General features: G+C 50.4%; 1 protein-coding gene across 1 annotated transcript in view; it reads right to left on the minus strand.

Moving 5' to 3' along the window:
- Positions 1–3466: 3466 nt before the first annotated feature.
- The window catches only part of VAV1 (vav guanine nucleotide exchange factor 1), a 69021-nt gene continuing 57249 nt past the window's right edge, over positions 3467–15238 (minus strand). Inside the window, exons 21-28 of the mRNA XM_074980392.1 lie at positions 15016–15152; positions 8727–8792; positions 8025–8056; positions 7624–7740; positions 6710–6797; positions 6195–6309; positions 4825–4979; positions 3467–3796 (exon numbers count right to left, since the gene is read on the minus strand). Coding sequence (XP_074836493.1) covers positions 3743–3796; positions 4825–4979; positions 6195–6309; positions 6710–6797; positions 7624–7740; positions 8025–8056; positions 8727–8792; positions 15016–15152 — 764 coding nt within the window. The 3' untranslated portion in view covers positions 3467–3742. The remainder of the gene's footprint in view (positions 3797–4824; positions 4980–6194; positions 6310–6709; positions 6798–7623; positions 7741–8024; positions 8057–8726; positions 8793–15015; positions 15153–15238) is intronic.

Below are 15238 nucleotides of genomic sequence, written 5' to 3' on the forward strand. Positions count from 1 at the left end.
GCCATGCAGGAACGAAGCGTGAAACTTTCAAAATTCTCTGAGAAAAATAATTTTGGGGCACAAAACCATTTTGGAGGTCGTGAAACGTTCCCTAGCAGTGAAGGTTTTTCGCCTCGCTTGCTGCTTTGAAAACATTCCCTTGTATCACTACACACCCTGTGACACAAAACGTAAATGGCAGAACGTAATGTTGGGTTGGAAAAGAAAACTTGAACCGTTTGGCTCCGAATGCTAAAAACGAGACACCATCGGAACTTTTTTCTCAAGACAAATGGGCTAAACTGCAGCTCGGGCGGTTTAGGTTGGACATGGAAAAAGACTTCCCAACTCTCAGGGTGGTTAAACACTGGCATAAATTGCCTAGGGAGGTTGTGGAGTCTTCATCGCTGGAGCTACTTAAGAATGGGTTAGGCTACGTCTACACTAAGCAATAAATTCACATTTATTAAAATCGATTTTTTAACGCTGGGTTTTATAAATTCGAATCCGAGTGTCCCCACCTCCCCAAAAATTCCCCACAAAGTGGAATTATTGCTGCCACCCTCAATCACCAACCATTGACTCTTGCAGTAGTGCATCGTGGGAACCTATCACACACTTCCCTCTGCCCCTTAGCATTCTGGGTATTTTTGCTGGTGCAGCACAGGGGAAAAATGCCCCGCAAGTGGCAGTGGGTGTGTGATGTCATCTTCCCACGTTGCAGTGGGCTCATTCCCTTCCCGTGGCAAGCAAACAGCCGTTTTTCCAGAAGGAAAAGTAAAGAAACCACAATGATCGCCCAGTTAACAGAAATCTCTTGCTTCAATAACTGAATTGCTTTTTGTAACAGAATTATCAAAGGCGTCTGAGTCCTCTCAACTGGCCCTCCAGCCCTTTTGCCTTGTCTCAAGGGGGACCATTTGATAAGGAATTTGCCAAAGCTTGAAGAAGAAGGAGGATAGACACAGTTAAGTAAAAAGTTTTGGGTTCCACACTACACTACACAGAGCTCTCCAACATGGGGAATGGGGCTTGCCAAATTTCAAAAAGTGGTGGTGCTCAGGTGGGGTGGGGGCAAAAGCCCCCAAAAATCTTAGCCACCAGGGACAGACTTTCCCCTGGCAGCAGCAAGGCCCTGAAAATCTTTCCTGCCTTTGGAGCCCTCACCGCGCACAAGCCAGGCCACAGGGCTGCCTGGCAGCATGGTCTGCACTGAACAGCAAGCATGCCCTTTTACTGGGGCAGGAGCTAGCCATGGGATGCGGTTGGGCGCGGGAAAGACTCCGCCTGCATGGCGCCTGGAGGGAGGGAGGGAGGCGGGACCCTGCACAAATGTAAACTGCAGATAAGAAGTTTCTCAGCCTCTGATAGAAGCACATCCCCCAAGCAGCCTCGCTGCAACATGGTGCCAGAACAGAAAACAAAATCCAAGTGCTCAGCTTGCAGAGGTGGAGAGAGAACCATGAACTCTGTGTCGGGTCTGTTTGTAAAGGATGGATGCGCTCACAGCATGAATAGCAAAGAAAGAAAGAAGTTTCTCAGCCTCTCACAACAGCATGAGACGCCCTCCCCCCCCCCGCCACGGGCTTCCTGGTGCCGAATTCAAACTCGCAGGCTTCCTGTTACCTAATTCCTGAGCACCTGGAGAGCAGTGGAGATGGAAGCGGCCGGAGCAGAGGACTGTGGGGCATTGTGGGATATAGACTGAACACCTCTGCATGCTAAGGAAGTCTATTAAAAGACATGGTGTTTCCTTCATTCGAACTTGCCGCCGGGGGGAGTAGCTTGCTGCAGTGTTATAATACCCACCTTAGCGTTGCCTGCAATCGACCTAATGGTCTTTACAGTTGACAGTGACACTGTAAAATCGAGCTGACTGCCTTAAATTCCACTTTATCATGTAGTGTAGACACAGCCTTTGATGGAGACCTGGCAGGGAGCTCCCAGTTCTAGTCGGCTATGATTTGATGACAAATGCTTCTGTTTGGAGAGAGATTTCCCATTCGGGCCGTCTCTTGGGTTCTGTCCCCAAACTAGGGAGCGAGAGGGGGAGGACCCCTGGGATCTCTTCCCAGCTTTAGGAGGATTGTAATGTAGTTAGATAAGGGCCCAAAAGAGAAGCCGGTTTACCACACTGGCTTGGTGTTAGGCCTCAGGCCCAGGCAACAGACTAAGCTAAGTGAAGCTGTGAGCAAGATGCAGGTTCTGCTCACAGAATTCAGCCACAACAGGGCTGATATTACACTCGCACACATCCCAAAGTGGCACAAGGCACTGGCCGTAAACAGATTCCAAAGGGAGGGTAACAGGAGACCTCATTAGGAGGCTTTGTTGTACCAAACCACATCTCACAAACCGTCTTGACCCAGCAAACTCTGGAGCTTAGCACAGCGCCCTCAACAGTGTGAGCTCAAAGGTCACCGGCTCTCAGCTAAGGCTGCAGAGGAGACGGTCGTTCACTGTACGTGGTCTAGGCGCCAGCACATGGGACAGTGACCCACAGCCAGTAGGTGTGAGGGTCACAAAGGTAAGAGGGGCACACCAACCGCGGCAAACAGAAGGGTTAGACTGTTTTGATCCAATCACCTTACACGAGGTAATGAGTGGATCTAGGGACCACCGAAGGCGGCAACCTGCTCCGTCAGGAGTGATGGGTCATGGCTTTGTGCCTCCAGCAGCAGCACAGAAGTAAGGGAGGGATGACGGGGAAGGACCACGACTTTTGGGCAGGAACCACCACACTCTGACATACTTGCAAGGAATCCCACCAAAAAGAGGCTGAGAACCTTATCACTAAAGCCTGGTGGGAGAATGGGGAGCAGGCCTCCTGGGTTCTCTTCCCAGCTCCTGAAGGGGCGTCAGACCTAGTGGTTAGGGCGGGGGGGATGGGGGGGGACTCTGGGCTCGGAAAGTCAAGCCTCCTGGGTTCTAATGCTGGATCCAAGGGGTTTAGTTTGGTGCTTAAGTGTGAAGGGCTGAATCTGGGTCTGCTGGGTCTAACTGCCAACAACAGGATGTGCGCTCTGGTGCTTAGAAGCGGGGCCTGGCAGTCAAAAGTCCAGGGCTCTGTTCCTCGCTCATGCATGGGCTTGCCAGCCCACCCTGCTGAGCACTTTACTAAAGGGTTAATGGCAATCGCATGGGCCTGGTGCTACGTGGGCGAGGGACCTTCCCTCTCTGTGGAATGGCCTCCTACCTATTCACACGGCAGCAGCCCTCTGCGGTTCACCTGCCTGGGGCGGTTGGATCATGGTATGGGGACTGGAGAGAAAAAGGCTCTTGGGTGCATGGCAGCGTTCCCGATAAGCTGAGCGCTTGGGCTGCTTCCCAGGACAAAGTCAAGTGCCAACCAGGTGGTTAGCAGAGCGCCCACAGCCAGCAGCCTGTGTGTCTATTGGTGGTGCACACCCGCACGTGTCTTGGAGCACACAACAAAATTTATTCCGCCCTTGGGTGGAAAAAATTAGCGGGCGCGCTGGTGCAGGGTGCCGGATGATGCATCCACCATTCCAGTTTATTTAACACAAAATGTCCTTTACACGTAAGAGAACCGGGAAAGAGAAGAGGTATCTGAAAGGTCATAAATTAATAATCCGGGGGGCACTCTTCCCCGCCGCACTGGCCACTGAGCACCAACACACCAGCTGTTCTTGCTACAGAGCCCCGCGTGGGCCTCGGACGTGTTGGGAGCTCACGGCGTCAGCGCTGCGCAGGGTCATGCTCTCGGGAGGCAGGGGGGTTGGATTACACAGGGCGCCAGCCCTCAGCAATATTCTGAATAATCTTCCTCCACGTAATTCGCTGGGAACCAGCCAACCTAGGAGGAGAAAACCCAGTAAGGTGTAGAATTGTTATCACAAAACCCTTACTGGCAGATGGCCCACATCTTATAGATGCACTGCTGTCCTCTTCTCGACGGGATTGGTGCTGCTCACCTGCATGTCATAAGCCATGTACTGCTAAGAGCTAAAGGGGATTCTTCTGCAACTCATCTTTCTTTGCAGCAGCAGGAAGATCTGCATGCAATCTCCAGTGCTGTAGTGAGATCAGCTGGTCATACCACACAGCACGGGGGCCGCTATCGTGACGTGTGGGTAGCAGAGTCCGTACCTTGGATCTCTGGATTTAAGAGCACCAGTCTCTGCTCCTGAAGCTAAGAAGCCCAGCTCCATTCGCTGGCTCACCCACTGCTACTCTCCCATTTCACGAGAGAGGAATGAGGTATCACTGCCGTCACCATTTGGCCACAGCTTTCTTGGTCACACTAGGTGTTCATGATTACCAGTTTCATTAGAACCTGTGAGCGTGCGTGCACGCACACGTGCGAGGATTGTACTTGTGCAAGGGGGGATTGTGCAAGTGCACGCATGTGTGTGGAGACTGCATATGCCCATGTCCGTACGTGTGCGTGTGCACCAGGAATGTGGGTGTATGCGTGCAGATGTTGTGGGTTCGCACATCTTTGTGTGTAGGTTGTGTGTGTGTGTAAGAGCGAGCATGGAAAGTGCTACCCACTGAGTCGGGCAGGATCACACCTGCTCACAAGCGTGTGTGGGCACGGGCAAGCAGGAACTCTGCCCCCTGCTGGACAGAATACATCAGCATTGCTCTCCTGTGCGTGAGTGTAGAGAGCCGGGTTTGTGTGTGTCTGGTGAGGGTAAGCCCTATGCAGACAGCAGTGTGGAAAACACTGACCCCTGCTGGCTGCGACATGTCAAAGCCGGTCGCATGTGTACGTGTAACCCTGCCCCCTAATGCACAGGCCCTGTCGCCTGTTCTTGTGTATCTGGGGGCGGGGGGGCGTGAAACTCCCCGGTGTTAGCCCCCACGCAGCGGTACACTCACCCGGCCATAGATCTCCCCTTTCCACCAGCCCTGCTGTCCCTTCTTGCTGAGGATCTTTATGATGTCGCCTTCCTTGATCGTCAGCTCCGTGCGGTCCCGTGCGCAGAAATCATAGCGAGCCTTCGCGGACCCAAAGTACTTCAGCCCACCTGCTGCTGCAAGGGGAAAGACCCAGGCTAGAGACAGTTGTGCCAGGACCAGACACCCTTGAATTATGACCCAGCCCCTAGTGGGAGGCTGGAAGGTAAGTGGCCTCTGGTCGTGTCCGTCATCTGGTTGGGGGCAGTGACCACAGGGTGGAAGATTGTCTCTCTCCTCACCGGGGGTTCCATGGGCTTGGGCCACCAGGGTGGAGTCCAGGCACCAGCCGTGACCAGGGTAGAAGGAACCACTGGCGCAGCATGTGTGCAGCCCAGATATATCATAGAATCATAGAACACTAGAACTGGAAGAGACCTCAAGATGTCATCCAGTCCCCTGCCCTCCTGGCAGGGCCAACCACCATCTAGATCATCCCTGTTAGCTATTTATCCAACCCGGTCTTAAATATCTCCAATGATGGAGATTCTGCAGCCTCCCTAGGCAATTTATTCCAATGCTTAACGCCAGGAAATGTTTCCTCGTGGCCAATCTAAACCTCCCTCTCTGCAATTTAAGCCCAGTGCTTCTCCTCCCTGCCTCAGAAGCTAAGGAGCATAATTTTTCTCCCTCCTCCTTGTAACACCCTTTTAGATGCTTGAAAGCTGCTATCACGTCCCCTCCCAGCCTTCTCTTTTTCAAACTAAACCAACACAATTTTGTGAATCTTCTGCCATAGGTCAGATTTTCAAGATCTTTAAATCATTTTAGTTGCTCTTCTCTGCACCCTTCCAAATCCTCCCGTCCTCTTTTTAATGGAGTCTTTGCCAGATCCAGCCTGGAGCACAGATCTCACTGGGGTACTGGGTTTCAAAAGGCTCCCCCAGCCTGGCTGCTGCCCTCCCCAGCTGGGGACTGCCCCAGCCCCTTTACCGGCACATCTCCAAGTGCCCACATGCCAGCAGCTGGCCAGGGTGAATGGCTTGAGCTGGGCTGGGAAAGTTTGGCCTCACATTTTTTCCTGGATTTGTCAGAATGTTCCCATTTTTGTGGAAAACCCCAGTGCTAGGGTGCCTTCCAACATTAACCCTTGGAAATCTGACAACAATTAAAACAGGGAGGGAGCAAAAATTGGGGTGGAAAAGCCACCGTCCATCAAGAAAAACATTTTGGGGAACATTTCCATCCCGCCTGTGCTCAGGCACGAGGCTCTATCCCACGAATCCCAGGAGCTGCAGCACTGCGGGGCTCTTGAGGTCTCCCTACTCCACTGCCAGCCCTGCCCTTGATACCAGGATATCGAGAGATGGTCCTCTGCTCTGGCTCCTTGAACGGGAACTGCAGCGTGGTGTCGAGGTTTTTGAAGCAGTCTTTCAGGGAGTTCTGCTGGTAAAACTCCACCAGCTCCTAAGAGGGAGCAGAGAGAGGCCCTGAGTGGGCAGAGATTCCTTCTGTCCTGGAGCAGAGATCGATGGGAAACCCATCCCCCAGCGGAACAGGAGCCCAGTGCTGGAGGTGCTGCTCCAGTGAGCATCACCCAGTGTGGAGAAAGGGGCTGGGGCTCCTTCATATTATCCATCGCCTTTGTCTAAACCCCAGATGCAAACAACTAGACCCCATTCCTTCTGCCCCCGCACCTCCAGCCAGGTGTAGGACCCAAGAGTCCTGGCTCCCAGCCCCTCCTGCTCTAGTCACTCCACCACACTGCCTTGCTGAGCAGCTGGCGTTACGCTGAGTGGAAGTGGCAGGAGATCTTCCAGCGAAGACAAAGTGGAAGCAGCAGGTAGGAGAGCCCTTCAGTCCTTACTATGAGTCCTTTGAACGCCTTCTTCTCCGTGATGCGGTACAGGCCCTCTGACGTCATGATCTTGATGTGTTTGACTTCTACGTTGAACCTGGGGACACAGACAAAGGGTTCCTCACGTTCTCAACATCTGTCATGTTCCAGTGCATTGCAGATGTACATTTCTAGCTGTCTGCTGCCTGGAGGGGAGGGTAGCTGCAGCTTGTTAAAGGAGGGAGAGACACACACCGTACTCTCTCTTTCACAAAGGGCCAAGATGGGGCTCTCACCCCATTGACTCCAGTGGAGTGACACTGATCTATGCCAGTGGGGCTCTGCCATGGGAATTAGTTTTCTCCATCATGGAACATCTTTGGCCTTGTAGCCTGTACCAGACAGGAAATATTGCCACCCAGAAGATCACTGGGCACACTGCAACATGAGACACTTTTCCCAACTTCCCTAAATGGCGCAGCTGTGGATGCTATTCTTAAACATCTAACCCTATCTAACTTACTAAGCACTTTATCATCATGAAGCAGGGAATCCCACAGGTTAACTATCTGTTGCATATAAAATATTTACTCCTACCAGGTGAGCATCAATGTTACCTCAATTTTACCCATCCGTGTGTGGAATAAATTTTGGTATATGCACCAAAGCTAGTGCAGATGCGCCTCGCCAATAGAAACCCATGCTGCCGGCTGTGTGAGGCTGTGGGCGCTCTGATAATCAGCTGAGCGGCATTTGGCTCACTCGTGGACAGCCGCCCAAGTGCTCAGCTCACAGAGAACACTGGTGGGGACATCATTTTGTTAAGCAGCCCTGGTTTCGCAGTATTGGGGAGGGGTTCAAAGGAGTTCTTCCTGGCTACAGGCTACTTAGTCATGCACACAAAGATACTGCTCTCTAGAAGCTGTTACTAAGGTTAGGGTTACTTGATACTGATGGCAAACTCAGCTGCGTCCTTGACCCTCTGTCGCACCAGGAAAGTGCCATCTGAACGGTTCATGAGGCTTTGCTCAGCCTCTGCTCTCTCCATGGGCCCGGCATACCTGCAAGTACAGACATACACACGCTTGAAGTCTATGATTCAGCTGCTAGATGTCACTGTGGGCTGTATGCCATATCAGCAATAGAGTGGTCTCCTGGTAAACAATGGAGACAAAGCTGGAACTCAAGTTGGGTGGATGCCTGTCAGTTTGTGTCTGTAGCTCTTTTCCTTTCACTTAAAACAGTCTGTGATAACACAGAGCATGAAATGCACCAGGCTGGACTTCAGATTAAACAGCAATAAATTATGAAGATGCAAATGTTTCAATTCTATAAATTTACTTACCAGCGATAAACAGAAAAATCGGGGGGTGGGGTCTGGGGAGGAAAAGAAAGAAGTTTAATTTTCTTGCAGTAAATAAAACAAAGAAGAAAGAGTTAAGTCTTGCCCAGGAGATACGGCGGAAATGCGACTTGCAGTCATTGCTGTGGTATTCTGGAGTTTCATTTTGCTCCTCGTCCCACATTGCAAATGATTTATTTTAAAATTTATTTAAAAAATGGTATAAAAAATGGGGCTCCATTGTGCCAGCTGCAACACAGAGCAGGGCTCCACTGTCCTAGGCATTACATAGACCTGAGTGAGATTAGACCTGACTGTGATCAGGGCCCCCCTGCATTAAGAACTTCACAGACATGCAGTGAAAGACAGCTCCTGCCCCAGACAACATATAAACAAAGAAAGAATTATTCTACCCATTTGAAAAATGAGGAGCTGGGGTACAAAGAGATGAAGTGACTTGCCCAGAGTCCCACCCAGGCAGTCTGTGGCAGAGGCAAGAATTTCACTCAGCTCTTCAGAGCTCCACTCCAGTGCCTTATCCACAAAGCCCATTCTTTCTTCCGCTCCTAAGCGTGCCAGACGTCTTCCCTTCGTCCCCAAAGAAGATACAACCCACCCAAATGTAGCTACAGAATTTAGAGACCCTAGAAAAACATCCAGCATTTCCTACCTACTCAAGCAAATGTGAAAGGGGCTGCTACTCACATACACATATGGTTTGACTTTTTGGCACGGGAACCAGCCGATCTCGTTGGTGGATGTGTTTCTGCCCTGCGAAACGGAAGCCAATGCACATCAGCTCTACCGTACAAAGCAGTTGGCACACAGGCCGAGGAGGCTGCTCCTGACCAGGTTTGCAGAGGCTGGAGGTTTAAGCCAAGCACTGATATTTCAATTTGGCTATGCCACCCAGGTGCTTCTTGGGAGTTGTAGTTTCGGTTCCTTGTTCTCCCACTTTTGGGCTGAGCTCCACAGCCAGACTACTTCACCCAGCATGCACCCTTGATGCCACCATTTCCCTTCACCATGAGGGCAGACTGTGATGCATCATGGGAGATGTAGTTTGACCGGGAAGCCTGGACGATGGAAGGGAAATAGGAGCATGAGGCACCCAAACTATGACTCACACGAGGCCCTGGGGCTACATTCCCCAATTGGGAATGTTGCCCCAAAGTTGGTATTTTGCACAGGAAAAAGCCCCTTTTCCCAACTGGCTCTTGACAGATGTCCTGAGCCAGCCCACACTGACGTCAACGAGCATCTTTCTCCTGGAGCCACTGCATTTTAGATCAAACCTTGCCCACCTCCAGCACCCATTGGCCACATATCAGCCTCTTCGATCAGGGCCAGCCCTAAGACCAGGGCTCCATCCTGCACAGAACCTGATGGACATCAGAGCCCCAGGGACAAGACAGCATGTGTGACCCTGCTGAATGGGAGCTATTTATGGGGCTAAAACCAGAGGTGTGAACATGAAGCCAGTGAAAGCCAGTTGGCCGCTACAGCTGCTGGACGGGGCAGAACCTGCGGTTCTCTTTGTCCTTTGGTGCCTGGAGCTCCCTCTGTCTGGGCCTCACAAGGAGAGTCGAGAGCCAGTTCTCAGCAACTGGGCCCCTTTCAGAAGAGGCCCAGAGCGGCTGTTTTTTCAGTGTCTCCTCAACGAGTTGAGGCTAAAGCACTAACTGATGGAGGCGTCTCTCCTCTTTGATGAGTCCCCATCATTTCTTATCAGGAGACCCCCAACTACAGTCATGGAATCCTAGAATACCAGAACTGGAAGGGACCTTGAGAGGTCACCAAATCCAGTCCCCTGCCCTCCCAGCGGGGCTTGATCAGCACCACCAGCCCCCTCCCACTTGAGTTGAAGTGGGTTCCACTGGTTGGCAGCACAGACTCGAGATGCACTAGCTTCTGAAGTCTTGAAATTGGTCGTGCAACCATAAGCTATCCCTGTAAATGCTTGGTGGCAAGGGAGGGGGTGGGTTCTGCTCCTGCTGATGGGCAGGGAACTCTGTAGGAAAGTCTGAGATGCGACCCTAGCATCATCTCCCATGATGCACCACAGCTTTGGAGGGATGGGGTTAGAGTATTCTGGTCCCTTATCCTATAGCAGACCTAACAGGATTTAAAGGAAGGGCTGGAACCAGCCCAGATTCTTGTTTTTTTCCAAGCTGCAATGCCTGGAGTCGCCAACAGAGGTCTCCATCACACCTGGCCCAATCAGGAGTGCTGAGTACAAGAAGGGAAATTCCTTCCTTAGATTGTAGCCAGCCAGCCTAGAACAAGGTGGGGGTGAACTGTGCTTCAGGGAGCAGCCTGCTTTGTCTCTCTCTGGTTTGTATTATCACTCTGGATTCAAAGACATAAAGTCACATTATACTGTGATCTTCCAGCAAGAGTATTCTGTGTTTATGCAGTTTCTCGGTTTCCATGCCATGTTACCCTTTGGGTGGATCAGCCATTATAATGGGATAAGTTTTGGCTCATGGTAAAGCCCCGTGGTTCTGGAACCTGAAGTCCCAACTTCAGGTCTCTGCTGACCATATTTACGTTCAATTTCTCTTGTCCGATAGTTCCCAAATTATGGGTCAGGACCCCCAAGTGGAGCCACAACATCAACCGATGGGGTTGGGAGTCCAAATAGATGGACAAATCTAAATGTGACCAGAACCAGCTCTGCAAAATGGCACCCTCCACAAGACCATGTCACGTGGAAGACGTTGTATTTGTTCACTCTCTAGCAGCAGGTCTAGCAGTGTGGTGGGATCTAGTTATGGGGTGGTGGGAATTAGAGGGATTGAAGCAGACAGGGGAGCTGCAGACATGGGAGTTTAAGAGGGAGTTTGACAGAGGGAGGCCTACGATGGTTAGGAAGACCCGCAACACCTGTGCCACCACTACTGCTGTCTCCTCCACCTGTGCCTGTAGCCAGACAGTCTGTCTGACCATGGATGCCTCTACCCAGATCCTGGTGTGGCTTTGCAGGGACTGTAGCTTGCGATTCCCACTCAGTGATATCCAGACTGGGGGGACCATCCAGTGTGAAAGGAGCCTGCTGGTGGAATCTCTCAGGCGACAGGTGGAGGAGCTACAGGAGGAGGTGGCCAGGCTGAGGAGTATCCGACTCCATGAGCAGTTCCTGGATAGTATGCATGTGGAGACAGCTGAGGTAACTGTCCCAGTGCACAGGACGGCTGATAAACCACTGGTGGAGGAGGAGATAGATCAGGGTGGACACTGGCAGCTGGTTACTTCTGGCAGCAGGCAGTGTTCCACCCCTGCTCAGAACCCTCCCACTGTGGTACTGGGAAACCGTTACGCTGTACTTGATACAGGAGACAAAGAGTTGCCCGGTACAGCAGAGGAGAAGCCTCGTACCCCCAAGGCTGGGAGGTCAGCTGCCACCACTGCGAGGAGGAAACAGAGAGTAGTGGTAGTCGGGGACTCTCTTCTGAGGGGGACAGAGGCGCCCATCTGTCGCCCTGACATTTCATCTCGGGAGGTGTGCTGCCTGCCTGGGGCCCGTATCCGAGACGTTACAGAGGCGTTGTCGAGGATTATCCGGCCCTCTGACTACTATCCCATGCTTCTCATCCATGTGCCCACTAACGATACTGTGAGGTATGATGCCGAGCAGGTCGAGAGTGACTTCAGGGCTCTGGGGGCACGAGTGAAGGAGTTTGGGGTGCAGGTGGTATTCTCCTCAATCCTGCCTGTCGGTGGTCGGGGCCCAGGCAGGTGCATCCTAGAGGTGAATGCCTGGCTTCGAAGATGGTGTCGCCAGGAAGGCTTTGGCTTCCTTGACCACGGGATGCTATTCCAGGAAGGACTGCTGGGCAGAGATGGCGTTCACCTTTCGAGGAGGGGAAAGACCATATTTGGACACAGACTGGCTAACCTAGTGAGGAGGGCTTTAAACTAGGTTTGACGGGGACAGGGGAGCAAAGCCCACAGGTAAGTGGAGAACATGGAAACCTGGGTGACGGGTCAGAAATGGGAGGCAGCATGGGCAACAATGTCAGAGTAAAAAGAGGGTCAGGGCAAAAGAGGGAGGCAAGATCAAATCAATATCTTAGATGCCTGTATACAAATGCAAGAAGTCTGGGTAATAAGCAGGAAGAACTGGAAGTGCTAATAAATAAATACAACTATGACGTCGCTGGCATCACAGAAACTTGGTGGGATAATACACATGATTGGAATGTTGGTATCGAAGGCTACAGCCTGCTTAGGAAGGACAGACAGGGAAAGAAGGGAGGAGGTGTTGCCTTATATATTAAAAATGTACACGCTTGGACTGAGGTGGAGATGGACGTAGGAGATGGACGGGTTGAGAGTCTCTGGATTAGACTAAGAGGGGTAAAGAACCAGGGTGATGTCCTGCTAGGCGTCTACTACAGGCCACCTACCCAGGTGGAAGAGGTGGATGAGGCTTTTTGTAAACAACTAACAAAGTCAAGCAGGGCCCCAGATTTGGTGGTGATGGGGGACTTCAGCTATCCAGATATATGTTGGGAAACTAACACAGCAGGGCACAGACTATCCAGTAAGTTCTTGGATTGTATTGGAGACAATTTTTTATTCCAAAAGGTTGAAAAAGCTACCGGGGGGAAGCTGTTTTAGATTTGATTTTAACAAATAGGGAGGAATTGGTAGAGAACTTGAAGGTGGAAGGCAGCTTGGGTGAAAGTGAGCATGAAATCGTAGAGTTCACAATCCTAAGGAAGGGTAGAACTGAAAACAGCAAAATAGAGATAATGGATTTCAGGAGGGCAGATTTTGGTAAACTCAGAGAGCTGGTAGGTAAGGTCCCACAGGAAGCAAAACTGTGGGGAAAAACAGCTGAGGAGAGTTGGCAGTTGTTCAAAGGGACATTATTAAGGCCCCAAAAGCAAACTACCCTGCTGTGTAGGAAAGATAGAAAATATGGAAAAAGACCGCCTTGGCTTAACCAGGAGATCTAGCATGATCTCAAAAGAAAAAAGGAATCGTATAAAAAATGAAAACAAGGAAAAATTGCAAAGGATGAATATAGGCAAACAACACAAGAATGCAGGAGAAAGATTAGAAAGGCTAAGGCACAAAATGAGCTCAAACTAGCTACAGGCATAAAGGGAAACAAGAAGGCTTTTTATAAATATATTAGAAACAAGAGGAAGACCAGGGACAGGGTAGGGCCATTGCTCAGTGAGGAGGGAGAAACAGTAACAGGGAACTTGGAAATGGCAGAGATGCTTAATGACTTCTTTGTTTCAGGCTTCACTGAGAAGTCTGATGAAGGAATGCCCAACATCGTGAATGCTAGTGGGAAAGGGGTAGGGTTAGAAGTTGAAATAAAAAAAGAACAAGTTAAAAATCACTTAGGAAAATTAGATGTCTGCAAGTCACCAGGGCCTGATGAAATGCATCCTAGAATCCTCAAGGAGCTGATAGAGGAGGTATCTGAGCCTTTATCTATCATCTTTGGAAAATCATGGGAGACAGGAGAGATTCCAGAAGACTGGAAGAGGGCAAATATAGTGCCCATCTACAAAAAGGGGAAAAAGAACAACCCAGGAAACTACAGGCCAGTCAGCTTAACTTCAGTGCCAGGAAAGATAATGGAGCAGGTAATTAAAGAAATCATCTGCAAGCACTTGGAAGGTGGTAAGGTAATAGGAAACAGCCAGCATGGGTTTGTAAAGAATAAATCTTTAATCTGATAGCTTTCTTTGATAGGATAACGAGCCTTGTGGATAGGGGAGAAGCGGTAGATGTGGTCTACCTAGACTTTAGTAAAGCATTTGATACGGTCTCTCATGATATTCTTATCAAAAAACTAGGCAAATACAATTTAGATGAGGCTACCATAAGGTGGGTGAGTAACTGGCTGGAAAACCGTACCCAGAGAGTAGTTCTTAATGGTTCTCAATCCTGTTGGAAAAGTATAACAAGTGGGGTTCCGCAGGGGTCTGTGTTAGGACCGGTTCTGTTCAATGTCTTCATCAATGATTTAGATATTGGCATAGAAAGTAGGCTTAGTAAGTTTGCAGATGATACCAAGTTGGGAGGGGTTGCAACTGCTTTGGAGGATAGGGTCAAAATTCAAAATGATCTGGATAAATTGGAGAAATGGTCTGAGGTAAACAGGATGAAGTTTAATAAGGACAAATGCAAAGCGCTCCACTTGGGAAGGAGCAATCAGTTTCACACATACAGAATGGGGAGAGACTGTCTAGGAATGAGTACAGCAGAAAGGGATCTAGGGGTTATAGTGGACCACAAGCTAAATATGAGTCAACAGTGTGATGCTGTTGCAAAAAAAAGCAAACATCATTCTGGGATGCATTAACAGGTGTGCTGTGAACAGGACATGAGAAGTCATTCTCCCGCTCTACTCTGCACTGGTTAGGCCTCAGCTGGAGTGTTGTGTCCAGTTCTGGGCACCGCAGTTCAAAAAAGATGTGGAGAAACTAGAGAGGGTCCAGAAAAGAGCGACAAGAATGATTAAAGGTCTAGAGAATGTGACCTATGAAAAAAAGGTTGAAAGAATTGGGCTTGTTTCGTTTGGAAAACAGAAGATTGAGGGGAGACATGATAGCGGTTTTCAGGTATCTGAAAGGGTGTCATAAGGAGGAAGGAGAGAACTTGTTCTTCTTGGCCTCTGAGGATAGAACAAGAGCTTGAACTGCAGTAAGGGAGGTTTAGGTTGGACATTAGGAAAAAGTTCCTAACTGTCAGGGCGGTCAAACAGTAGAATAAATTGCCAGGGGAGTTTGTGGAATCTCCATCGCTGGAGATATTTAAGAACAGGTTAGATAGATGTCTATCAGGGATGGTTTAGACAGTACTTGGTCCTGCCATTGGGGCAGGGGGCTGGAGTCGATGGCCTCTCGAGGTCCCTTCCAGTCCTAGTGTTCTATGATTCTATGAACATGCAGGAACTGCCGGTCCAGACAGTGTGTCTCGGTGAAGGCACGTGGAGCGGTGGGTGGACAGCGTCGGAGACACCTACCTCCCACCAGAGATGCTCCACCTCGGCTTTCGTCAGCTCCACGATGTCCCCCATGCTGAGTCGCAGCGATGGGCCAAATGCCCCAGGTGGTGGGGGTATCCCATTATACTCCTGGCACACCTCCATCTTGGGCAGCCCTAAGGAGAGAAGGACATTGGTGAGGAACCGGTCACAGGGCAACCTTATCATCTCCCGGCAGCCAATGACTGCCGCATGGCACCAT

Source organism: Carettochelys insculpta, chromosome 29, assembly GCF_033958435.1.
Source record: "Carettochelys insculpta isolate YL-2023 chromosome 29, ASM3395843v1, whole genome shotgun sequence".
Classification (NCBI taxonomy): domain Eukaryota; kingdom Metazoa; phylum Chordata; order Testudines; family Carettochelyidae; genus Carettochelys; species Carettochelys insculpta.